We start from the raw sequence: 27,160 nt of genomic DNA, 5'->3' as shown, positions 1-27,160 counted from the left end.
TACATTCTCTGAAAAATACGAATATTTCTTTTGAACATTAATCTTGAAAATGGAAACAGTATTATACCTTAACTAGAGGGGAGAAGAGGAAAAGGGATAGATGAAAGTGTTTACTTGCCACAGAATACTCACTGGTGTATGTCTAATGTCACAATTGTACCAGTCTACAACAGCAACCCATTGATACAAACCAGTATCACTGTTACACGCTGTTAGTGTTAATCCCAGTTAATTTGCAACATGGGATTTGTAAACAATTATTGGAAATACTGAATATATCTTGAAATTCTTTACAGTGATCGTCCAAGCTATTAGAAAGAGGTGGTGAATTTCCATTACAAAAACACAAACTAAAATTCAACAACAAAAGGAATGTTCAGCACTTCCCCATAGAGCAATTTGATTGATTGTGACAGTTATTTTTNATAAAAAGTCAGTCCAACAAGTAGAAAGTCAGTTCAGGATCACTCGTTAGCATCATAGTTTGGTATGGTGGCCCGGTCTGGGTAAAGTAGATGTGGAGGCTGAGGCAGAGGCGGAAGCTGCCGCACCTTCAGCTTCCTCCTGCTCCTCACGCAGCTCCTGGCTGATGCTGGACTGCAGGGCGGCTGGCGTGAGCCATTCCTTCGGTAAGCAGCTCTGGAGAAAGGGAATGCAGGAACTGAAGTGGGCGAGTCTGTTCACCCAGCGAGGTATTTCCTTTCCACAAAGGATCTATTGTAAAATATAAAGACATGCTTTGAAAAAAGGTTCCAAATTAAGCAGTGTTCAGTTTTAATGTTACAAAAATCCATTCAAGCGAGAAATACTGCTTTACAATTGGCCAAGGCACTGAGTATACAGTAGTAGTGCTGCTAATGTAAAAACACAAATCAGTGATGATTTAAGTCTTGTACTATCAAAGAAGCAATTGAAGGCCTGTGAAGCCAATTCACTTTTCTTTCAGTTGATCACTATGGGGAGACCCTCAATTTATCTGATAAAATCATGCTGTTACTCTCCTTTCAATTGCCTGCACTTTCCCCTTCAAAAAGTTTGCTAATTGCCTTTTAAATGTCTTTACATCAGCAGGAAGGTTAAAAAGTGGGAACTTCCATAAAGAAAAACTGCAAACTACTTTTTGTGGTGTTATATTTTTTCTATAAACCACTACGTTTGCTTTAATAACGGCATAATCATGACTACACATTTTGCATTTGCCCACCATTCCCCCACCCAACAGGTTGACCAGCTCACTGCCTATATGCAACCAGCCACTAGGCGGTGTTTGTGCACAATCTGGCAATTTGTCCTCAATATGCAGAATGTACTTGTACTTCAATTTATTAGTATGAAATTGGGAACTCACCGTCTACCCTAAACAACATACTACTGAATGATGCATCACACTTAGAATTAATGCACTATGTGACCTCACAACCTCAGGCACTTTTTTTTTAAAAAAAGGCAGAAGTTATGGTTTGCTTCTGATTAATCCGCTCGCATGCATTATAAAAATGAAAAAGTTAAGCACTATTATAAACTAAGCAATAATTAATGAAGATCCGGTTTGGCTGGGAGGAAGGAAAGGTCTGTAGAAATGACTTGACTAAATAGTGTCTCAAAACAAACATACATCTTCTCATTCATCTTAATTTTTGCAGAATATCAGTAATGTGAACATCATCAAGATCACAATGTGAAATTTACTGCATTGTTCCTTCCCCATCAACCAGGTTTCAGTGAACCTTCCTGTGTGGAAAAGCCACAATACTATAAATGCACAAGAGGGAGCACTAATCCCATTAAAGCTGTAATTATTGCCGTTATGTTAGAAATTGACTTCACTCCATTAAATATCTAGTTTTTTCGATCTTCCATTCTCTGAGCTGACAAAAGTCTATCACAAAATAATATTTATTGCTTCCCTGACAGATTATAGAAGGTTGCTGGGCAATATAATTAAACTATTAAGAGAAATTATAGCTTTGCAAAGCATGCAGAGCTGTTTTATATATGTTATGATTAAAAGGTTTCTTTGGTCAGCCAAGTGTCTGCTGCACTCAGTGTCTGACAATTTTTATTCTATCATCTATGAAGGCATTGCTTTAAAGTTTCTACTTCATCTTTGTAATACATGTACTCATGTCATACCAGAAACTTCAACCAAAATTAGAAATTATTTGTTCCTATATTGATAATGGAGAGTATGCAGGTTTTGACTAGGTAAGTATAATCATAGGAAAACCATAGATACAAATGGATAATCAATATCTTCCTCTAATTGATACAGGAGAAAGTGGGCTTGAAAATATTCATCCTAAATTATTTCATCTTTATGACACCACCATATTTAACAGCCATTTAATATAAAACAATATCGTAAAAGAACAAAACTCTGGAGAAATTCTTCCCATGAACCAAAATGTTCTTGCCTCAGAAATTGCTGAAGAAAAGTGGTTGCAGTTTTTATGCATTAGATGATAGGCATTTCCTTTGTATTCCTTTCCAAGCTCCTCCACAATGCGCTCTACATCATCTTCTGTAAAATCCGTACTACCCATTACTATTGCTTCCCTGAGGACGAAAGCAGGAAAATGAATTTAACAGTCTAGTTTTTTTTAAAAAAGCAGAAATAACACTTAATATTCTCTAATAAATTTAATAAAGTTTCAACACACTATCAATTGTTGCTAAATCTTCAATTTTGCCCAACCGTCTATAGCTAAAGCCCAAGCACAAGCAAACTATTAGGATAATGGCACAGAACAGACTAAGTCACCCCCAATGAAGTGCTGGGGGATGTGATGTATTATTGGAGTTGCTGTCCTTTGGATGAAACATTAAACCAAAACCCACGTGGCCATTCAGGTGGATGCTAAATTCCCATGGTACGAGAGAAGGGAGTTTTTCCCAGTGTCCTGCCAATAATCTCCCAAATAAAATTTGTCATTCAGTTCATGGCAATTTATGGGATATTGCTGTGCACAAATTGGCTGCCCTGTTAAGACTACAAATAGTCACCACATGCAGCACTAAATGCAGCACTCCCCCAGCACTGTATTTGAGTGTCATCGAAGACTATTAGTTCAAAGGTAGAACATGGGCCTTGAAACCAACTAAATCAGGCTGACAACCAAGTATTGTACTTTGCCAGAAAACCTGCAAGTGCATTTATGCAGACATTCATTTGAATCACTTAAAAGCTGCATGAATTAATGCATGTCAGCTTTGGTTATGATGCAGACCAAAAAATGAACACAAAGTCCAACAAGCGTTCATTAGATGGCATTCCTGAGGAGCTCTCCTTCTCCCTCCCCTGGTTTAGCTTATAGCAATTGTGCCATGTTGACATGCATTAAACGGAGTTGCACCCCACTTCCAGTGCTGAATAACCAGATTTTCATATTAAAAAAATGATCATCTTTGGGTCATTGGGTTGCCACTGACATCCTGTGCATTGTGCATAAAGGAAGTATGTCAGGAGCACTACTCGTTTATGGCACACATCTGTAATGTACAGGAAGCAAGATAAGCAGCGATCCGACAACCTAGAAGATGGCCATTTTCTCCACAGTTTGATTATATTACTGATAAAGTGGATCCAGGGCTTCCCTATATTAACCTGGGACTCCAATGCTTGCACACAACTAAACATAATGGAGTAGCTATACTGAGGGCACAAACATTAAATTTGCATAAAACAAGACCAACAATTGTTAAATTAATATTGCATTTTTCAGCATATTAAAATATGATCTTGGATACTACTTACTTAAATTTGAATGTTTCTCCTAGTTCTGTTGAGTCTCCAGGAGTGATCTCAAATATTCCTGAAAATGGGTAAGGATGGCCACCATAGGCAAACTCTAAAGAAAATTAACAAACAGGCTGTAGCAGAATGATTGGTCTTAGCAGCATGTTTCTACTCTAAAGTTAATGAAGCTGGATTGATCACAATTACTTTGTTGTAACATACAAGTAACCAGTTTCAGCACAGATTAAATCTAAATTATATGTAAACATAAACAGACAGTTTTCTAATTTTGACATACATACATTTCATATTAACAAACCAGGTTCTTCAGTCTTTGCACTATAACAAGGGAGGAAATCATTTTTTAAAAAAATAGATGACGTATATTACAGATTCTTCTGCCACCTTAGTACAAGGTCGGTAGTGTTACTGAACAATGGATGTCATACAAAGATTAAAGGTGAAAGGAAAAAAAAGGAAAGGGACAGATTGGGGGTGATGTGAATGTCAAATCTGTCTGGAACCGTCAAGAGTTAACTTTTTACAATTGGGTTGGACTAGAACTGTGGCTTAAGAGTGGAAGCCTACATGACAGTTTTTGTGATTTGACATTTCTTTTCTGAAGAAAGCTTAGTTTCCTGCCATAAGACATCTAAACTTGTTGGCCATCACCATGTATATACAAATTCTAAAAATATTTCATCTAGTATTTTGCTATGAAAAATATTGTAATTGTCAAACAGTCACTTGGCTAATAAGTTGCAGTTCAATGCCACTCTAAAATTAACAATAAAATATCAAATTACCTGCAATTTTTTTTAACACTGCATCAATATTTCCTTGCTTTTTTATATACTGGGCACCTCTTGCACTCAGCATCCCATTTATGACCGCTCTCTGCACATAGCTTTTGCAATTTACCTGCTTGGATTCTCTTTAAATCCTTTGGTTCATATAATCACTCTCCCACCAATGCTTTCCTACCCGAAACATTATCATCCATCATTCTACCCCACATTTTTGTGTTGAACAATGTGTCCACAATGCAGGGCATCTGCTTGTTTTGTCTGTCCTTTTACACTTTTGCTCTTAACAATTTATTACATCTCCTAGCTTAATTATCAAAAAATGGATCTACTCCCCATATTCCTATATCCAAATTGATTTATACATTGTGGGAAAGGCTGGGACACCAAGAAACCCCACTTTAACTTCCTGCCAATTAGAACAAGTAGTAAACTAAGACAACTAAAAACATCTCACCTCTGCCGTAAACCTCAATTCCTGAGTGGAAGACCCCAATTCCCAGCGATGAAGTGTATTCATTAATCCAGTACTAAAGAGAAACCAGAAGTTAGATTAGCGACAGCATCAGCAACTTGCAACTTAATATATGGCTGAACTCGAGAGTACTTTCGGAAGATCAAAATTATTATTCATGTTTTCCTAGAGCACTTCATTAAAATCTGCATTACTATGCACCCAACTATAATTAGTTAATTATGCTGTTAAGATGCTAAACTAGTGTCTATTAAATTGTCATCTTTAAATAAGTGTACAACATGATGGAGTAGAAGAGATTATAGAAAACAAAAGCATCTGATCCATGCAATCTAAAATGGCTAACGAAGCATTAAGCAAGGTTTGATCACACAATCTTCAAATTAAACTGCTGTATAGTGTAGGTATGGTTATAATTACTAACGCAGTTAGCAATTAAGAAAAAGTCAGTTAATGGGTCATTGGTTCTATGAAAAAGTACCTGCTGAACCTTTGGTTGGAATTAAGTAAGAACAATAGATAATTTTTATTATGACAAGAGACTGCCTGAAATTATTAGCAGGTTTATTTCAGATAAACTCATATAGATGAATGTATTTCCATGTTATGGCAGCAAGCTATATAGGTCTAGTTTCTGGCCTGAATAAACTAGATACAATTGTTGCAAAGATTGCTTCAGATTGAGAAGACTACTCAGACTGAGATAACACTTCTTACTTTTTTTAGACTGACAGACTACCTTAACATGTCAGTATGTAGACAACAACAACAACAACTTGCATTTGTTTAGCGCATTTTACATCAGGAGGACATCCCAAGGCGCTATACTTCCCCACCAGCTGGATTTTTAACATGTTGCTTTATCAGTGTTGGGCGTCAGCCTAGCACAGTTAGTAGCACACCTAGAATGGGACAGGGAGCTTTGCCCCAAGTTTAACCTACTTTAGAATTGATTGAGGTGTTTCTGATTCTGGGTGCAAAAAGGTCATGCACCCAGGATCAACTCTCCAAAGCTCCAAATAAATACAATTCACACATCCGTCTGCCTCAATCAGTAGCGCCCCAGTCACAAGGTTGTGGGTTCGAGCTCTACATCCCCATTTTAAACTGACAAATTGAGTGACAAAAGTAGTTTGAACCATTGGCTTCGTCTATGTGAATTGAAGTCGCAACTTGGGATCTTCAACAGGTGGCTGTACACCAAAAGGGCTGAAAATTTTATTGTCCCAGAATGAAGCTGGTTGACTTTGCATCACTTTGTACAACAGATATAAAGAAAACTGCGCATTGTCTGTTTGCCCAACGGAAAGAATAAGGCACGGACGTGCCCTTTGTGCCTGTGCTGGTACTTGGCTTTCCCTCTGAAGCTCTACTCTAACACCATTCCCTGCTCTGTCCCCATCGTGCGTGTCTGTAGTAGTGCTCGTTCCCCGTACTTTGCTTAAAAACAACCGGTTTCCAAATTCAGCTTGGATTTTTGATTTTTCCACAATTGGAACCCAGCGAGACACCTGGTTCAATTCCAGGCAGAGGGCGAAACCGTGGGCAAATTTCCTTACTCCACACGCCTAATAATAATCCTTCCAAATAAATAAATAAGTTATTTCAATCCACAACTTTTGGTGGGACACAGCTGTGCGCAATTGGCTACCGTGTTTCGCCCACAAATATACAGTCAATTCACTTTACAGCATATTCTGTAAAGCGTTTTGAGACGTCCAGAAGACGTGAAAAGTGCTATATCAAATGCAAGGATATATATATAGTATATAAAAGTTCAAACTTTGACTCCGAAGGGAAGTACATAACAATTCTGAAACTGGAAACAAAACTAGCAGAAAAAAGCCCATTCATTGTAAAAGAAAATACACTGGTGATTGATGCTATACAGAAAATAAAACTGACAGCATCCATGTGTGTACTCTCCTTTTAATTTTATGCAGTTTTTATTAATTTTATGCAAAATTGTCTTGATAAGATTGACAATGCTTAGCAGCTAGGGTTTATATTTAAGATTATCAGTATTCTGTATCAGTATTTGAAGCATTATCAGATCAACAGGCACTATTCTTGTGAATTTTCAATGAATTCTACTATAAGACAAATCTGCGAATATCCACATTAGTGAATTAAATAAAGTGGCAGTAAATTAGTCAAGCTACAATTCCTAGGTTTTCTGCAAATCCCAGTTTTTCACTCTCTCCACTCAGCCCAGGGAAGAGGTAATGGCTGAGACCTGCAATATTGCGTAAGTGAGAGAAAGCTGAGCCCACAAGATATGCACGTTTTGAAAGTCAATTTGGGGGAAAAACAAGACAGTTGTTTACTTTATTTTTTACAGTTGTTAGCAGGTTTCACTGTGAGATTGGAAGTCTGTTCATTCAAAATGAATTTTGGAGTTGATCTTACAGTCTAGGCTGATATTTCATTGCAGTTACATTCTCAGAGGTGCCATCTTTCAGATAATGTTAAACCCGTCCAGGTACCCTTAAAGATCTCAGACAGAAGAGAGAAGTGTTTTTCCAGTGTGCTGGAAATCAATTCTCCAAATAAACCACATTTCGTGACTGTTTGTGGAACCGTGCTGTAAATAAATTGTCTGCCACATTTTCCTACAAATACAGTCAGAACACTTTACAGCAATTGCTTATGAAGTGCTTTAAGACATTTGATGTTATTATAGGAGTTATATCAAATGAAAGGATTTTTTTACATCACTGACAGAACACTCTGGCAATTTGCATCAATCATGGATGGCGTTGAAAAATAAAATCAAAGTCCTTGAATTTGATATAGAGCCTTATCACGTTATTGAGATTACTCAAAATGCTTCATAGGATACTGTAATGTGATTTGACTATTTTGTGTGAAATAAAAAAATTCATTAAATGACTTATGAACTTTACAGTACTTGTTTAAAATGAGAAACCTGGCACAATTTCAATGTATTCCTGAAAGACAAAGCTACTCTTGAAAGAGTCTGGGTGTAGTCTCCACTTAATGTTTCAATTAACCAAACTATTTAATTATCTGATATTAAACAAATTTCACTGTCTCTGATAGAAAACATTACTACATAAGTTATCTCAGAGAGCTGCCCCTTCAAGTTCTCCTTGCATCAATTGCCCTGGTGATAGTCTATGATAACAAACCTTGCATTTGATATAGCGCCTTATCAGCGCCAAAAGGGCTTCACAGAATATACTGTTAAGTGAATTGACTGTACATTTTGTAGGCAAAACACAGCACACTGCAATGTCTCACAAACAGTCATGGACTGAGTGACCAAATTATTACTATTATTTGTTTTGAATGGATTCTTATCCCTGGAAAAGCGATCTCCCAATCAAATAACAACCGGGTTCCTACTTGCTGCTTGGTGAATAGAGGAGAGTGGAGTAAGGAAACTTGCCCAACGTTTTGCTTTGCCCAGGAATCGAACCCAGGTCCTCTCACTTGCGAGACCAGTGCTCTAACCACTAAGCTATTAAGGAGTCCTGTAGCTCAGTGGTTGGAGCACTCGCCTCGCAAGTGAGAGACCTGGGTTTGATTCCCGGTAGGGTGAAATTTTTGGCAAGCTTCCTTACTCAACACGTCTATGTTTACCTAGCAGTAAGTAGGAACCCGGTTGTTAGTCGAGTCAATTGCAGATCTCTTTTCCGGGGGTAATAATTCCTTTAAAAAAAATTGTTTACTCAATCCACAACTGTTTGTGGGACACTGCTTGCGCAATTGGCTGCCGCATTTCACCCACAAATATACAGTCAGTTCACTTTACAATATAGTCTGTGAAGCGCTATATCAAATGCAAGGATGATTATTATTATTAAGCTACAGGACTGCACATGTACGTTTGGAAAGCTTCTCACTGCAGTTCTATTCACTTCAGTGATCCTCTAGAAGTCTCTCCATTACCTGGATACTGCTGTGCTTTTTTTTGTTGAGATTTCAGGTTAGTCAACAGTTCCAGATCAGTATAATAACAGTTCATGTGAGACATTCACTCTCTAAAGTCCTACAGTAAAAGAGATGGAATTAGCCTAAGGAGATGTTAAATAACATGTGTAAACTGAGACGCATTCCATGTCAATTAGGCTGGAATGTACAATATTTTACAGTGCAGAGAAAAGCTAGACCAGACACACGCGTAACAAAGAAGCCTCCATTCCTAAATACAACAACAACACTACATTTGTAAAGCGCCTTTCACATCGGGAGGATGCCCCAAGGCGCTGGACAGTCAGTGCTTCGGACTCTGGCAATAGCTACCTATAGCTATCTATATCCAGACTGCTCCCAATCAATCCAGTCTAGTAATGGACAACTCCAGATTTAGTCCAAGAAATAATTGATGCGGGTTTGATATAATACAAAGTAAAATGACTACAAGGGTAATCATGCATGGTTTCTATAGCAGCAGACTGTTGTGAAAACTACACTATATTTACTAAGAACCTCGCCTCCACTGGCTCCCCATCCCCCAGAGGATCGAATTCAAGATCCTCATCCTCACCTACAAAGCCATTCACGGCCTTGCTCCCTCCTACCTCTCCGACCTACTATCCCCCTACCTGCCCGTACCCTCCGCTCCTCTGGCTCCGGTCTGCTCCACAACCCCCGCACCAACCGCCCCACCATCGGTGGCCGGGCCTTCAGCCTCTCAGCCCCGAGGCTCTGGAACTCTATCCCCCAGTGCCTTCGCCGCCTCCTCCCTTTCCTCCTTCAAGGCCGGTCTCAAAACCTTTCTCTTTGACCGTGCCTTCAGCTTCCCTCTCGACTCTCTACCCCCTCCTCGCTTCCTCCCTTCCCTCACCCTGACTATTTCCCCCCGATGCTCGGATCCTGACCCAACTGTCCAGCACCTTGGGACGTCCTCCTGACGTGAAAAGCGCGCTATGAATGGAATCTTGTTGTTGTTGTCTTGTTGTTTTCCCATAATTAAACCAGACAGGAAGTCTGTAGGAACCAGGTGCATTCATATAACAATATTAATATTGCATTTGATGTAGCGCCTTATTACATTCTTCAAGACGGCTCAAAGCGCTTCAGAAACTAATCTTCACTACTCGTCTCTTAACTCTACTTAGCTATCTCCCAAATAATAACCACTGGATTAGGCAACTCACTGAGCCATTTAATCACAAAACACAAATTACGAGCATTTAAGATGGCACCAAAAGAATTTGCATAGCTATGCAGTAAATCTTAGTACTGCGCATTGGTTACCAACATACTGGTTGTCTAGCATGGCTCCTTCTCTCTATCCCTGGAGGACAGACGCAACCTGCTTACCTAATTATTGTGTGGATTGGCAAGAGCCAAGGCTCAGGGTAGGTGAACAGGTTAATGGGAGCTGATTTATGAAGAATCAATTGTGGAGTCCTGTAGCGTCGCGGTTAGAGCCCTCGCCTCAGAAACGAGAGGACCTGGGTTCGATTCCCAGCCGGGTCAGGGTGAAACGTTGAGCAAGTTTTCTTACCCAGCACACATGCTTATTAGTTGATTGGTGGATCGCTTTTCCGGGCGTAATAATCCCTTCAAAAGAAATTGTGTGCAATTGGCCCTGCCTGGGAATTGAAACAAGGTCCTCTCAGTTTCGAGGCGAGTGCTCTAACCACTAAGCTACAGGACTCCATAATATTCACATCCCTGAACTTGGACCATCTTGTGCTATCTGCAGTCTGAAAACATTATTCTGAGTTTCTTCTTTATTCCATTTATCATCTTATATCTCTATAAGATCCCCTTTGAGACAACTCTTTTCAAGCCTGATGACTACTCAGACTAGACTAACAGCTGTAAATGCAAGTTAGCCTTTTTTATTTCTGGATGTCAACAAACCAAAGGGATGAAGATGAGATTTAGAGTAACTAGTTCCACAGATCATTGGTGCAGCTTTCAACCAGAATAAAGATAAATGTATAAACCTTTGTAGCCAGTTAGAAAAAATGACAAGTTGTAATCGATTCACCCACTCCTTTCAAACCATATACAAATTCAGATGTCAGGGTGTAATTTTTCAGATTTGTAAAAGATTTCTAAATAGCAGATGCTGCAGTGAATCAAACGCGCCTCAGGCCGAGTCTTTGGAACTTCACTCAAGATACGAATTGTAGTTTAAAATTCCAAAAATAAAAACTAAATGATTGCAGTCAAAGGAGGCTCGACACGCAATAGGAAATTCAAGCCCAAGGCAACGGAGTTCCATTGGGTCACCCAGAGATATTATCATAGTGGTCGGAGCAGTCGCCTCGCAAGCGACAGACCTGGGCTCGATTCCCGTCAGGGTGAAATGTTTGGCAAGTTTCCTTACTCCACATACCTCTGTTTACCTAGCAGTAAGCAGGAACCCGGTTGTCAGGCGATTGGCGGATCACTTTTCTGGGGGTAATTACTCCTTCAAAAAAAATTATAATAATAAATTGGAAACTCAATCCATGACTGCTTGTGGGACACTGCTGTGTGCAATTGGCTGCCGCGTTTCGCCCACAAAATATACAGTCAATTCCCTTTACAGTATTCTGTGAAGCGCTTTGAGACGACTCAAAGATGTGATAAGGCGCTATATCAAATGCAAGAATAATTATTATAATACCTTGGCCAATCCTGGTGTATCAGCTTGGCTCAATTGGTAGCACTCCTCACCTCAGAGCTGAAAGGTTGTGGGTTCAAGCCCCACATCAGCACTTGGAACTCATATAGTCTAAAATAGTATTTTTTATATATATATATGTGTGTATATATATATATATGCACACACATACATACACACACAATAATAATCCTTGCATTTGATATAGCACTTGTTCACATCTTCTAGATGTCTCAAAGCACTTCACAGGATATACTGTAAAGTGAATTGCCTGTATATTTGTGGGTGAAACGCGGCAGCCAATTGCGCACAGCAGTGTCCCACAAACAGTCGTGGATTGAGTGACCAAATTATTATTTTATTTTTCTTGAGGAATTATTATCAGGCGTATGGAGTAAGGAAACTTACCCAAGGTTTCACCCTGACGGAAATCGAATCCAGGTCTCTTGCCTGTGTAGCAAGTGCTCTAACCACTGAGCTACAGGACTCCATAAAATGACACTTCAATACAGTGTGGGGGCATGCTGCATTACTGGAGGTGTCATCCTTCAGAAGATGTTAAACAATGACCCATCAACCAGTTCAGGTGGACATTAAATATCCCATGGCACTATTCAAAAAGAAAACAGAGTTTCTTCTGGTGTCTAGGCTAACAATCCCTTGAATAAAATTGGTTATTCACTTCATGGCCATTTGTGGTGCATTCCTCTGCGAAGAATGTTGCCTCACTCACCCATAACACATATAGTCACTACCCTTTCTACTAAAATCCTATCGTTTCTCATTATGTAGGAAATATGATTAAACAGGAGGGCAAGAAAGGTGAATAAGGTGGCATAGTAATGCTAAAATATTGCCTCTTCCTCTTTGGGACTTTGATTGTCGTCAGGTCAGACTGAATGGATGTCCTTTCAACGTGAAAAGAATGTAAGAATTAAAACTATTTGTAGGACTTGCTATTTACAAATTCTGCTATGATATCATAAATACAGTAAAATCACACAAGTTGCATCAGTCGGGACCATAATATTTGATACAACTTGTGGGAAGTCTGAGTTACAGGCAAACTGTATAAATCATAAAATCCAATTTAATCAATAATCTATGCTGCACATGCGTTATTTATTGCAGCCTGTAAATGGACATGCAATGATGAATCAAGGCTACATTTCCCGCGATTCAATGAGTCTTGATCCATCCCTGCATGTGCACTTACATGTGGAGTCCTGTAGCTCAGTGGTTAGAGCACTCGCTTTGCAAGCGAGAGACCCGAGTTCAATTCTATGCAGGGCGAAACCTTGGGCAAGTTTCCTTACTCCACACGCCTAATAATAATCCCTCCAAAACCAAAAACAATAATAAATTGGTCATTTTCAATCTACGACTGTTTGTGGGACATTGCTGCCGCGTTCGCCCACAAATATACAGTCAATTCACTTTACAGTGTGTTCTGTGAAGCACTTTGGGACGTCCTCCCGACGTGAAAAGCGCTATATCAAATGCAAGGATTATTATTATTACCAGCAAGCGTTGGAATCGCAGGAAATGAAGTTCTTCTGCATGTGCATCGACGGATCGAGACTAAGTTTCCCATGACATAATGCAGCTGGCCTGTGTATGGCTCAGGACGGCACATACAGTCAATACACTTTGCAGTATATTCTGTGGAGTGCTTTTGAGACACCTCGAAATGTGATAAGGCGCTATACCAAATGCAAAGATTATTATTATTATTTCCCGGGATTCAAAGTAGCTGGTAAATGGAGGGTAGAAGAGCGACGTTACAAATTAGATGAATAATATGAGTACTACAAAAAAAGTGTGTAAGTGTACAACTTAGGCAATGATGATTTATAATAAGATTTATGCGACTTTACTGTATTAAAACATTATTTGTTGCATGGTTCCATCTATACACAGTCAACCCATTTCACAATATATTCTGTGAAGCACTTTGAGACGTATCAATGACATAAGGCAATACATCAAATGCAAGGATTATTACAAATCAATGACCCAAAGAGGAAGAGGCAATATTTTAGCGTTACTATGCCACCTAATTCACCTTTCTTGCCCTCCCATTTAATCATATTTCCTACATAATGAGACACAATAGGGCAGATGTGTAATTCATCCAGTGACAAGTTTAGACAAATTCTGAATGCAGGATTTAGTCTACAGTGAGGCCATATTTAATCAAATTCCAGGTTCAATTTCGAGTATAAACCATGTGTACCAAAATCACTCTACAGTTACCGACCATTTTGATTTCTATATAAATGCTACATCTTGGAATATGTAATTATTGATCTAAAGACGTTCTGATGTTGAAATCTTCCAAGTTTTAAGTACAGATTTCAAGAACTTCAGAGACAGAAGTCAGAGAAAAATATGTACTTCTACATATGGTGCCCAAATGCTTGAGATTTTTAACCTGTCCCATTAATTTTACCTTCAAAATATAAACTAAACAATCTTGATAGAACAATTTTATTCATTATTTCACTGTCGTTAATGGATCATAATTCCAGAATGGTCCATGAAGTCAAATCACAGAACAATAATTGAGTAACGTAGTTTATAACCTGCATCTGAATGCCAAGATGGACTTATTGATTTGTAATGCACTCACTGGTTTTATTGTTCGAGAATATAAACTACATTGGAAGTAAAGTTTTAACAGTAATAGAGCAATCTTGTTGTTGGCCAAAACAAAAATCACTTGGATGTGCATTTCAACAACAATGGTGTTGAGGTAGAGATGGTGGCAGAATTAGTCCAGCATGACTACTTTGGCCGAATGTTTCCATGCTGCGGTCAGAGATCAGATGAAGGCTTAAAGGAGAGGTCAATACCGAAGAGCAGAGATTTTGTATTGGCTCATGAGCTGGAGTGCCAGATCTTTTAATCCCGATCTTTTATTTACAATTTTGAAACAGGAAGAATTGGCAAGGATATGGGGAAAGAGTGAAGCAGTGGGACTGATTGGGTAGCTCTTCCAAAGAGCCAGCACAGGCACAAGCAGGAGGGGGGTGAGGAGCAGAGGAGGGGGGTGATGAATGATCGAGTCAAATTTAGATCAGCATGAGAACTTACTGAATTTGACAAAAAAACGTTTTGTTTGTTTGTTGAAAAACATACCGCAGGTAGTATTTGTTTACTAAATCAAAGAGTAATGAAGTATTAAAAATCAGCAATTTATAGTATTACACAATCCATTTCCAGTTGAATTACTGCACAGATGAGGCTAAAGTGAGAGTCTCTGCAAGATTCCCTCAAATCGTTACAGAATTCTACAATAAAATGGGGAGAAGTACATAAGTGGGATACTTCTCCCAATAACCTTAGTCTATATGCACACCGCATTGATGTAATTACTGTGATCAGTAAAAATAAAAAGAAAAGTTTGTGTTATAGACACACGCAGGTAGGTGGAAGGAAAATTAGAAATTAGAAAGTTCAGAGTTTTGATAAACGTTCAATGTACTGGTAGCGGCCAGTGGTTTGTCTTTTTTTTAAAAAAAAAGTCACGCTCTACCCATCTACCCGCTATTAAAAAAAGAGCCACTTAGTCTTAAATATTTGATGCATCTTTATTTTAATTATTGTTTCATTGTTTGGTTGCCAAAAGCATACTGCAGATAAGTGAAAAACTGTACAGGGAAGCAAGTTGGCAACAAGATGAGAGCAGCAACATTTTCATTCCACGTGCCAGCTTGTACCAACGCCCAATAACAAACGGGTGGTTTCACGCATATTCCTTTATCAATTGACTAATCCACCCATTCCCAAACTGAATGAATTTCTAAGATTGGCAGTATACAAACATCAGTTGTTTTTAATTATTTTTTGTTTGAATATTTCTTAATTTATGGCTGCACCATAAACTTTGCTACACAGAAGCAACGGGAAACAAAACATTGATTTAAAACAGACTCATCTAGACTAGTGTGAATGTTCAGTGGGCCACTTCTTGATGGCCCAGCGGGCCACAAGTTAGTCGCCACTGGACTAAGGTAGAGAAAGAACCTCAAACATGACAGGACTGCTCAGATAGTTACAAAAATACTGTACCATTTATTACAGGATCCCCGATGATTCAGTTGGTTTCTAGTTGAGCACTCATTATGAAAAATGGCCATCCTGGCCAAGGTACTGTTGAGTCACCATGCATCTTGGGACCTTGCCTACAGGAGGCGAGATTAAGGACAAAACTTGGAAAGAGGGGAAAAAGAAAAAAATCAAGCAGCCATCTGAATTAATTGTTGAGAGAGTGCTTAATCTGAATTGACAATTTCAATCATTTGTGGAAACTGGCAAAATATTGCAAAACAGTTGAGGTAATCACAGAAAATTACCCAGTGACGCAGTTCAGGCTAATGAAGTAGTCTTTCACCATTTTTAGATTTGCAATATGTCCATGAAAAGATTATCAACGCAATTTATTCCTGACGTGGCATGTCAAGTCAATTCAAGTTGTGGTTTAGAAACGTATTGTAGGGCATTGTGAAATAAGATCACTTCAACTGCTTTACACAAGACTTACAGATATATTCGGCTTTATTGAAACTCAAGAGCACATAACTCTCAGGATCACAGATACAAAACATACATTTTCTAAATCTTTCATGAATTCAGCCAGAAAAGGGGGGGGGTAAAAAAAAAATCGAATAATAGACACTAGAGACTAAAGTGAATTTCTTTGCATTCATTGGGACTAACAGTTTGCTAACATTGGATAGCAAGATTCAGAAAACAGCAAATTACAAATGCCAAACTAGTAAAGTCCAGGAAATAGTATTTTGCTCATGAGCCATTTCCTTCTTCCCTCCATTAATCCCTGAATTTTACGAATCCTGCATTCACTTTTTATTCATATGATAACCACCATTATTCTTAATTCTCTTCAACATTACTGATCCAATTCAGTTTTAAAAAGGTGTCAATTGAAACAGAATCAACTACTTTTCCTGAGAATGTGTTCCACCTACTTATACCACTGAAAAAGCTGCTAAGCTTTTTCCATTTTTGATCTCCAGTCTTCTGCTACACTCACTGCACATCACAGTTGTGATCTCGCTTCACCAGTAACATTCTATAGATTATTATAAACATGTTCCGACTTGTAGACTAACATCTCCAGTTATTTCCCAGTACTTGATTTATTTACCCATTGACAACTGCCCCAGGCTACAATCTGTGATCACACCCAAATCGTTTTTCGCCAATTCTTTCCTCATACAGTTCTGGAAAGCACTTTGAGATGTCTTACTGACATGAAAGGCGCTATATAAATGCAGCATTGTTGCCTATATGCATGAACTTAAATTTAATAAATCTTGTGAAGCGCTTCCAGACTTCCTCCAGATGTGAATGCACTATATCAAATGCAAACATTATTATCTGATATTTCAGATAGTCGATATTTCCCAGTTTATTCACTTACTTGGTCCAATTCCGTCCGATTATTATCAATCCCTTTTCCATTTGTAATAAGATTGCTTCTCTGGGCATCAGCTGTAATGTTATAATACCACAAGCCTACAAATGCAATCATTACTACAATTTTCAAAAAANCTATAAAATGTATCTATTTGATAAGACAATAAGTCAAATGAAATAAATACTAGAGGACCCAAAACTCTAAGGCAGTCTTTTGCCCTCTGAGCCTTTCTCTCCATCTCCTTTTGAAAAGGAAATTTTCAATCCGTCATCTCCTGCATGAATAACTGGCTTTAAAAGCCTTACATGATGAACTTCTCAAAACCTTCTGAAAATTCAGTTAACAACCCAGTGGCTCCCATCCATTTTCTTTTTGTAAAATACCACTTGATTAAAACATAATAATTCTTGTATACAATATAGTGTTTGGTCCTCTTGGTCCTACCCTCCTCTTCAATACCTATATGTTCCCCCTCGTGACAGCATCCGCAGACATGGGGTCAACTTCCGTATGTATGCAGATGACACCCAACTCTAACTCTCTGCCTCCACCCTCAACTCCAGGACCACTGCTGTCCTGACAGAATGCCTGTCGGACATCAAGTTCTGGATTAGAGTAAATTTCCTACAGTTCAATGTGAACAAGACCGAGGCCCTCCTGATTGGCTCGCGCCAGCGCCTCAGCACCTCAGGCTCTGTCAGCATCAACCACCATGTTGCACACTTCAACTCACCAAGCCAGTCAGGAACTTTGGTGTCTTGTTTGACCCTCAACTGTCTTTTCTTCCCCACATCCAAGCCATGACCCACTCTGCCTTCCCTCACCTCCGTAACATCGCCCGACTCCGCCACTACCTCACCCCCCACGCCGCTGAAACTCTTGTTCATGCCTTCATCATCTCCAGGCCCTGCTTGTCGGCCTTCCCAACTCCTCCCTCCACAGGCTGCAGATAATCCAGAACTCTGCAGCCCATGTCCTTTCCCGCACCAAACTCCTTGACCCTATCTCCTCCATTCTTGTGGATTCCTGTAGCTCAGTGGTTAGAGCACTCACTTTGCAAGTGAGAGACCTGAGTTCAATTCCAGGCAGAGGGCGAAACCTTGGGCAAGTTTCCTTACTCCACACAGAGCCTAATAATAATCCCTCCAAAACCCAAAACAATAATAAATTGGTCATTTTCAATCTACGACTGTATGTGGGACATTGCTGCGCGCAATTGGCTGCCGCGTTCGCCCACAAATATACAGTTAATTCACTTTACAGTGTGTTCTGTGAAGCGCTTTGGGATGTCCTCCCGACGTGAAAAGCGCTATATCAAATGCAAGGATTATTATTATTATTATTCTCGCCCACTCCATTGGCTCCCTATCCTTCAGAGGATCCAGTTCAAGATCCAGGTCCTCACCTACAAAGCCCTCCATGGCCTCGCCCCACCCTACCTCTGCGACCTCCTAACCCCCTACCAACCCGCCTGTTCCCTCCGCTCAGCCAGCTCCAGATACCGCAACCCAACCGCCCCACCATTGGCGGGAGAGCCTTCAGCCACTCTGCCCCAACCTCTGGAATTCCATCCCCTAATCACTCCCCCTCGCCCCTCCTTAGCCTCCTTCAAGTTCCGCCTCAAAACCCTTCTCTTCGACCATGCCATCAGGCACCCCCCTTCCCCTCCCCTCCCTGACCCCAGCTCAGGTCTGAAATGTTGTACACTGTTCAGTGCCTTGGGAAGTCCTCCTGATATGAAAGGCGCTATACAAATGTAATCCTGTTGTTGTATATTTTGTGAGTGAAACACGGCAGCTAATTGTGCACAGCAGTGTCCCACAAACAGTTGTGGATTGAGTGACCAAATCATTATTCATAATATTAACTTATTTATTTGTAAGGGATTATTACCCCCGGAAAAGAGATCCACCAATCGACTAACAATCGGATTCATACTCACTGCTTAGGTAAACAGGTGTGTGGAGTAAGGAAACTTGCCCAATGTTTCACCCTGCCTGGGAACTGAACTCAGGTCTTCTCGCTTGAGAGGACAGTGCTGCAACCACTAAGCTGCAGGACTCCAATTTTACATTGCATTGCTTCCAAAACTTAGCTGACAGTTCCTGAAGTCAGCGTTCTGTAAATAATCACTGGGAACTTCTCAAATATTACATTTTAGACTATGGAATTGAGACTAACTGACCAGTAATTACTAGATAAATTACACGGTAATTTATATCCAACTCAGTTTTTGAATATTGGACATTCCAGGACTATTCACCACACGTGGTGCAATACTTCTATAAATAATCAGGCATCATTAATTTCCTCTTCCAATTCCTTAAAGATTCTAGGAGATATACCACCTGGCCCAAGTGCCTTGTTGACATTTAATCCATAACATTTCTGCATAACACATGCTTTCACACACGTTTCACAGGAGATAATGGATTTATAATATAATAATCCTTGCATTTGATATAGCGCTTTTCACGTCTTCTAGATTTCTCAAAGCGTTTCACAGAAAATGCTGAATATTGACTGTATATTTGTGGGCGAAATGCCGCAGCCAATTGCGCACAGCAGTGTCCCACAAACAGTCGTGGATTGAAAATGACCAATTTACTTTTGTTTTGTAGGTATTATTATTAGGCGTGTGGAGTAAGGAAACTTGCCCAAGGTTTCGCCCTGCCTGGAATTGAACCCAGGACTCTACAGAACCATCAGGAGAACTGTGTTAAAAATTTCCAGTTTGGTGAAAAAAGAATAAGTTGCGGATTATGCAAACACTGTATCCTGTCTGACCATCACAAACCAACTCCTCTGCCCACCCTCTCACGCCTCACACCCATCCTCACCTCAAATGCAAACTGCGAGGCAATGCTGGACTTCCTCAAATCCAAAGTCAAGGGAATCCACTCAGCTGCCTCTGCTACTGCAACAGCTGCCCCCACCCCATCTCCTCCTCCTCCCACCCCAGCCCCTATCCACCCCTCCCTGCACACCTTTGAACCCGTCTCCCCCTCCTTTCTCATTACTACCATAATCCGCATGAAACCCACCACCTGCTCCCTCGACCCCATCCCTATCCCCTTATTACCGACCAGCTCCACCTCCTTGCCCCTCTACTCACTAACATTGTTAACCTCTCCCTGTCCTCTGGTACTGTTCCCACCCCTTTAAAAACCACTGTCATCAGTTCTATCCTTACAAAACTCTCCCTGGACCCTTCTCTACTCCCTAACTACGCCCACTTCCAACCTCCCCTTCCTCTCCAAGGTCCTGGAACGAGTTGTTACTTCTCAGCTTCGCTCCTTCCTCTCCCACCACTCCCTTCTCAAACCCCTCCACTCGGGTTTCCGTGCCGTGCCGCCCACTGCACAAAAACAGCCCTGGTCAAAGTGACAAATGACATTCTGGCCAGGGCTCCCTCTGCCTCCTCGTCCTCCTTGACCTCTCTGCTGCTTTCGACACCATCGACCACTCTATCCTCATCCACCGCCTCTCTTCTCACCTCAACTTCCATGGTGCTGCCCTCAATTGGTTCAGATCGTACCTCTCACACCGCTTGCACTTCAACTCCTCAAACGGCTTCTCCTCTAGCCCCTGCACCGTCGCGTGCCGCATTCCTCAGGGCTCAGTCTTTGGTCCCCTCCTTTTCAATAACAATATGCTCCCCTTGATGACATCATCTGCAAACATGGAGTCAACTTCCACATGTATGCAGATGACATCCAACTCTAACTTTCTGCCTCCACCCTCGACTCCAGGACCACTGCTATACTAACAGAATGTCTGTCAGATATCAGGTTCTGGATGAGAGCTAACCTTCTTCAATTGAATGTCAGCAAGACCGATGCTCTCCTGATTGGCTCCTGTCAGGCCCTCCTCACCTCAGGCACTGACAGCATCACCATCCGTGGTTGCACACTCCACCTCACTAAGCCAGTCCGGAACCTTGGGGTCTTGTTTGACCCTCAATTACCCCACATCTGCACCATCACTCACTCTGCCTTCTCCCACCTCCTCAACGTCACCCAGCTCCGACACTGTCTCACACCGCAGGCCGAAACCCTCATGCACGTCTTCATTACATCGAGGCTCGACTATGCAAACTCACTGCTTGTCAGCCTCCCCAACTCCTCCCTCCACAGGCTGCAGATCATCCAGAACTCTGCAGCCCGTGTCCTCTCCCACACTAGGCTCCGCAACCCTCATCACACCCATCCTCGCCCAACTCCACTGGCTTCCAATCACATAGAGGACACAGTTCAAGATCCTGGTCCTCACCTTCAAAGCCCTCCACGGTCTTGCTCCCCCCTACCTCTCTGATCACCTAAACCCTTACTACCCTGTTCGCTCCCTCTGCTCAGCGGGCTCCGGCCTGCTCCATGCACCCCGCCCTGCTCGCCCCACTATCAGCAGGCGGGCCTTCTGCCACTCTACACCCACCCTCTAGAACTCCATCCCGCAGTCCCTCTGGCTTGCCCCCTGCCTCGCCACCTTCAAGACCCACCTCAAGACCCTCCTCTTCGACCGTACTTTCGATCTCCCTGCTTCCGCCCCCCCCCCCCCCACAACCCTCAGCTTGGGTCCGTAACTCTGTCTGTCCAGCGCCTTGGAACGTCCTCCCGACGTGAAAGGCGGGCGCTATACAAATTTAATTTTGCTGCTGTTGTTGATCGTTTCCCGCACCCTGTAAATGTGCTAGTTTCTGTTACTAGCTTATTAATAGACAACTCTCTCCTGCTCATTTGCCTGTAATTTTATAACTTGCCTGATTATAATCACTGAACGAGCAACGTTTCCTCTGATATAGGCATACTCAAATACAGTAAAAATGATTTAGGTCCTTTGGGCTGCTGAATTCCAAGATGTTGTAAAATGTACTACATTTTGCTGACTAAATTTCATGCACAGAAAAATCAGTACTCCTACAAACCCTTTCATAGATAGAAAACCGCAGTTTTCACTGAACCATGGTGCAATTTTACAAAGTTCTGCTTCAAAAGTAAATAAGGGTAACCAACTAATGGGCATAAAAACTGTCTTCAGTATCTCCCACCATCAACATTAGTTAGTAATCAGTTGAGTGGCAATATATTCCAGGTGAGACATCTGGCAACAAGTAATAATAAAATATTGCCTTGAGCTCCCAATCCATTTTGTTATACGAGCCTCAGGAGTGTTCCACTATAATAACCTCAGGTTCACACTATAGTACAAAAGAAGCAACAGATATGAAACAATTTCCAAATGAGCTAAGAGCATGAGGGAACAATAAACAATTGTTATGGGTATCTTCAACTCACCAGTGACAAATTTGGTAATAACAGGATAGGAGTAAAAGGAATAATATATTAACACACTTGGGCGGTGCAATTTGGAGGTCAATCAAACCGTTGGTGGCATTGGATCCTAATGAAGTCCGCTTGTTTTGATAGCAACTATGACTGGCATTGTTGTTTCTTCCACAATTACAATACAATTCTGGGTATTACTGAGTCTCAATAATGAATTTCCGTTGTAAATTACCTACATTATCTATATCATAGCATCCTCAATACCTATTTACTGAAAGCAATGTGGGGGGGGGGGGGGGGAGCTCATTCCACCACACATATGTATAGGTGTATGAAACAAGAAGATATTCTTTCAAAACTTCGGTCTTATATAATAAGTCAGAATTGTTACCACATTAAACTTAAATGTGCAGCATTAACAGACTACAACACGAGCAGAAGTGAGAAATCATAAAACTCTCCACTCATAACATTTTTCAAGTGGGAGTTATTAAGTCATGCTCACTTATGGAAATACTCTTCCTGTCAATACATGCCACAGCAGGTCTCAATGTCTGCAAGGAAGGATAATAAAATAACAATTAACAAATGCATTTCTACGGATCTGTGAGCCATTTGTCAAGCTACGCTTATCAATTTCCTACACAAAAATGTACAAAACAGCACCACGTAAGAATGACTGACAAGGCAAAATAAAAATAACCATTGCAAGCAGATTTGAAATTGAGGATAACACAATAGCTTAGAACCTCTTCTAAAATATCAGCATGGTTCAGTCAGTAGCACTATTGCCTCTGAGTTGGAAGGTTGTGGATTCAAGCCAGATGTTTGGACTTTTAGGTCATAGTCAAGGCCGATATTCCAGTGCACTGGGGTGGGAGGGGAGGGGTCCATTTTTGGAGTTGCTATTCTTTGGATGAGATGTTAAAACCAAGATCCCCTCTACTTTCCAGGTGTCCTCCCAACATGAAAAGCACTGTATAAATGCAAGTAGTAGTTACTGTTGTTGAATATTACAGATCCCAAAGCACAACTCAAACGAGAAGGGAGCTTCTTCCTTCTGGCCAATAAGGTGAAATTGATAATTCACTTCTTGGCTGTTTGTGGGACACTGCTGTGTGCATATTTGGTTCCAAATTTGCATTCAAATTACCATCATTGAAACCTACAATATATCCTGTGAAGCGCTATGAGACTTTTCAACATAACGTGCTTTCACCACCGCCTCCAACTTCCTGGCTGACAAAAAAGATGCTATAATCAAATGTAAGGACTATTAAAGATATTATTTACAATATTCTCCTGGACAAGCTGGTCCATGACCATATACCAAAAGATGGATTGGTTTCCGCAAAAGTACTGTTTGAACAATAAATAAATCCTCGATTTTGGAGTTGCAATTGTGGCCATTAACTTTATTAAAAAAAACAATCAGCTAGAAAACAGATCCTGCCGAACCATTTTAGTAAAATTAATGCAATGCATTACTAGAACACAATTGTTTTTAATTGAGCAAATCAAGGCACCGACCACTTAGTGGTGTCAATGAGCCACACAGAAGGAGTTACATCAATCTCAATCAGAGCAGCAGTTGGGAGACTTCAATTGGCTTAAGGATCCACATCACGACCAAAGACAATGTAGAAGTTCCATAACAAACGCCAAATTGGTAGATCAAGGCGATGAGCATCCCAGCTCTTTTCCTCTGTATCCAGAGGAACCCAGGCCAAAAGAGCCCAATCCAAGGGAAATTATTCACACTGGGATCTATATGATTCACAATATATATAATTTGTATATTCTTGAGTTAGTAACAACTCAAGAATATACAAGTTATATATAATCCCACAAAATATACAATCAATTCACTTTAAGGTATATTCTGAAAAGCGCTTTGAGAAGTCTCGAAGACATGATAAGGTGCTATAAAAAATTCAAGTATTATTATTGTTTAAGAATGCACCTCCAGGCACTGGTCTCCACACCTCGGGCGCTGGCAGCATCAGCATCCACGGCTGCCCACTCAACCTCACTAAGCCAGTCAGGAACCCGGGTGCCTTGTTTGACCCTGAACTGTCCTTTCTCCCCTACATCCGTGCCTTGACCGGTACTGCCTACCACCACCTCCGCAACATTGCCAGGCTCCGGCACTGCCTCACCCCTCAGGCTGCCGAAACCCTTACCTATACATTCATCACATCAAGGCTCGATTATGGAAATTCCCTCCTCATCGGCCTTCCCAACTCTTCCCTTCACAAGCTGCAGATCATCCAAAACTCTGCAGCTCATGTACTCTCACGCACCAGGCTCTGTGACCCCATCACGCCCACCTTCGCCCGACTCCACTGGCTCCCCATCCCTCAGAGGATCGAATTCAAGATCCTCATCCTTATTTTCAAGGCTATCCATGGCCTTGCCCCCTCCTACCTCTCTGACCTGCTGACTCCCTACCAACCTGCCCGCTCCCTCCACTCAGCGGGCTCCGCCTGCTCCATGTCTCCCGCCCAATCATCAGTGGCTGAGCTTTCAGCTTCTCTGCCCCCACACTCTGGAACTCCATCCCACAGTCCCTTCACCTCACTTCCTCTCTTGCCCCCTTTAAGGCCGGTCTCAAGACCCTCCTCTTCGATTGTGCCTTCGGTCGTCCTCCCACCTCTCTGCCTTCCCTCACCCCTAACCCACCCTCCCCCATGCTCGGATCCTGACCCCTGACTGTCCAGCGCCTTGAGACGTCCTCCCGACATGAAAGGCACTCTATAAATGTCATTTTGTGTTGTTTTTGCACAAAGCACCTTGGCTGCTCACCTTGGTTCACCAATAAAAAAGGTATTTGAAGAGTTCAACCTTGTTTCTCACATGCAAAATTTCAACATTAATGTGCCATCAACGGCTATCAACTTTTTATTATAGGTTTCACCTATATTAATATTAGACAGCAACAGATTGACAGGGCATTTGAAAATGCTCTATCACACAGACGTTCGTTCCACAAATAATAGCACAAAATAAAACAGCTTTAAATAATAAGTAGTTAAATCCCTAATCTAAATGGAAAGACTATAAAACTAAAACAAAGGCTAATTTATAATATTGGCTTTAGAGAGCAAACAGATCAATTAAGTAGTTAAACTAATGTACTAAATAAACTAAGCACACAATTGATGTGTCAGACATGGGATTAGATGGATGTTTAGCTCATACAGGTATTCAACTAAATTCCTATTGAGAAAGTTTGAACTACAACTCCACAAAAAGTAAAGAAGGATAAAAAGTATTTACTCCGGTCACAAAATTAGCTGTTAGCTTATTAAGGTCAACAGACTCATTGTAGAAAATATGCGGTGGTCGCAAATTTTATTTAAAAACAGGCAATTCTTTTCGGGAAGAGGGAGAAAAGGGGGTATTGTTTCCACACAGAAAAACCTCCCATCTTCTCTAAACATTCAGCATTGCGCGGTGTTTACAAGGCACAAAAGTGACATGGGTGCGGGGGGAGCAGCTCGCGAAATGCTAAAATCAAAACGACCCGAGTTTTGAATGAAGGTACGGATTAAATTAAGTCACTTTTTCCCACCGCTGGCGGCGGGGGGCGCTTCCGGTGAAGATCGCAGGCTCCGTAACAACACGATTGCCAAGTGACAATGTCCAAGTGAAATCGGAGCATTAATGACCGTGTCCTCGAGTACCTGTGTGTGCGATAAGATAAACAGCTCCGAGCTGAGACCCTGAGGAAGTTTTGAGGCTGCGGCAGCTCCCTCCCTCCCTCTCCCTCCCTCTCCCTCACTCACCATATCATAGACATTCAGGATGACCGGCTCGTTGGCCATTCTCTCTCTCTCTCTCCCCGCTCGGCACAGGCTGGGCTCGGCGTTTCCCCGCTCCTCCGGTTATCCAGCTTTATTATCGGGCTCCCCTCACTCTGGCCGCGGCGCCCTCTCTCTCTCTCTCCCCCCCACCCCCGGCCCTGCTCTTTCTTTTCTCCCTCTCTCCCCCGAGCCCCGCGCGCCCTCCGTCTCTCCCCGGGCTCTGCTCCTCTCTCTCCCCCCCTCGACCCGACCCCGCGCCTTCTCTCTCTCTCTCCCCCTCTCTCTTTCTCTCCCGGGCCTTAGTCTTTCTCTCTCGTTCTTTCTTCCCCCCCCGGCCCCGCTGTCTTCCCCCCCGGCCCCGCTCCCTCTCCCCGGCGTCTCCGTCCTCCCCTCACAGCCGCTCTCTTTCTCCTCTCCACGCGCCGCCCCCACCAACCGCCGCCGCTCTAACTGCCGCGCGCTCAGGCACGAGACCCGGCGGCGCCCACCTCACCGGCCGCGCGGACAAAAGGCGGCGGGGGGCGGGGTCACGCCTGTCACTCTTCTCCTCCTCCTCCTCGTCCTCCTCCATTCGCAGCGCCACCTACAGCCCCGCTCCCTGCAATTACACCCTCCACGCCACCCAGGACCCACACTGGGAGCTCAAGCTCAAGATCCCAGGGGTGGTCAGGAAGAAGAAGCTCCACCTGATCTCATCCCCCCAGAAGCATTTTGAGTGAGGGTGTGTGTGTTTTGGGTGGGTCAGGGGGAGTGGGAAGAGTTGCCCGGCGAGTGAGTGTCGTAGCCTAGTGGTTAGAGCACTCGCCTCGCAAGCGGGAGGACCTGGGTTTGATTCCCAGGTAGGGTGAAACATTGAGCAAGTTTCCTTACCCCGCACTCCTCTGTTTACCGACCAGTAAGTAGGAACCCAGTTGTTAGTCAATTGGTGCGTCATTTTTCCAGCGGTAATAATCCCTTCAAAAAANTGAAGGGGGTCACTCAATCCACGACTGTTTGTGGGACACTGTTGCGCGCAAT

The 27,160-nt window shown here is 41.9% G+C and overlaps 1 protein-coding gene across 2 annotated transcripts; it reads right to left on the bottom strand.

The window, feature by feature from the left end:
• On the bottom strand, positions 1–26,299 carry LOC103181732 (deubiquitinase DESI2). Of its 2 annotated transcripts, XM_007898393.2 has the most exons (6): positions 26,126–26,299; positions 15,684–15,823; positions 5,000–5,072; positions 3,755–3,848; positions 2,415–2,556; positions 1–714 (listed from the first exon to the last, which is right to left on the bottom strand). In XM_007898393.2, exons 2-6 carry the CDS (start codon positions 15,684–15,686, stop codon positions 478–480), a joined length of 549 nt encoding a protein of 182 aa, XP_007896584.1. In that variant the 5' UTR covers positions 15,687–15,823; positions 26,126–26,299; the 3' UTR covers positions 1–477. The 2 variants fall into 2 exon arrangements, with proteins under 2 accessions (XP_007896584.1, XP_007896583.1); XM_007898392.2 differs by lacking the exon at positions 15,684–15,823.
• Positions 26,300–27,160: the final 861 nt, after the last annotated feature.

This window comes from Callorhinchus milii, unplaced genomic scaffold (genome assembly GCF_018977255.1).
Source record: "Callorhinchus milii isolate IMCB2004 unplaced genomic scaffold, IMCB_Cmil_1.0 Scaffold3, whole genome shotgun sequence".
In the NCBI taxonomy this organism is placed as follows: domain Eukaryota; kingdom Metazoa; phylum Chordata; class Chondrichthyes; order Chimaeriformes; family Callorhinchidae; genus Callorhinchus; species Callorhinchus milii.
The sequence above is the reverse complement of the archived record's forward strand: the minus strand, read 5'-3'. Positions and strand labels throughout refer to the sequence as shown.

What these genes read in the sequence shown, in the direction of transcription:
- LOC103181732 (XM_007898392.2), bottom strand. Translation starts at nt 26,164, where the DNA reads ATGGCCAACGAGCCGGTCATCCTGAATGTCTATGATATG. An exon ending in TCCTGAATGTCTATGATATG is followed by an intron (nt 5,073 to 26,125) that starts GTGAGTGAGGGA and finishes GTTTCTCTTTAG; the next exon opens with TACTGGATTAATGAATACAC. An exon ending in AATTGAGGTTTACGGCAGAG is followed by an intron (nt 3,849 to 4,999) that starts GTGAGATGTTTT and finishes AATTTTCTTTAG; the next exon opens with AGTTTGCCTATGGTGGCCAT.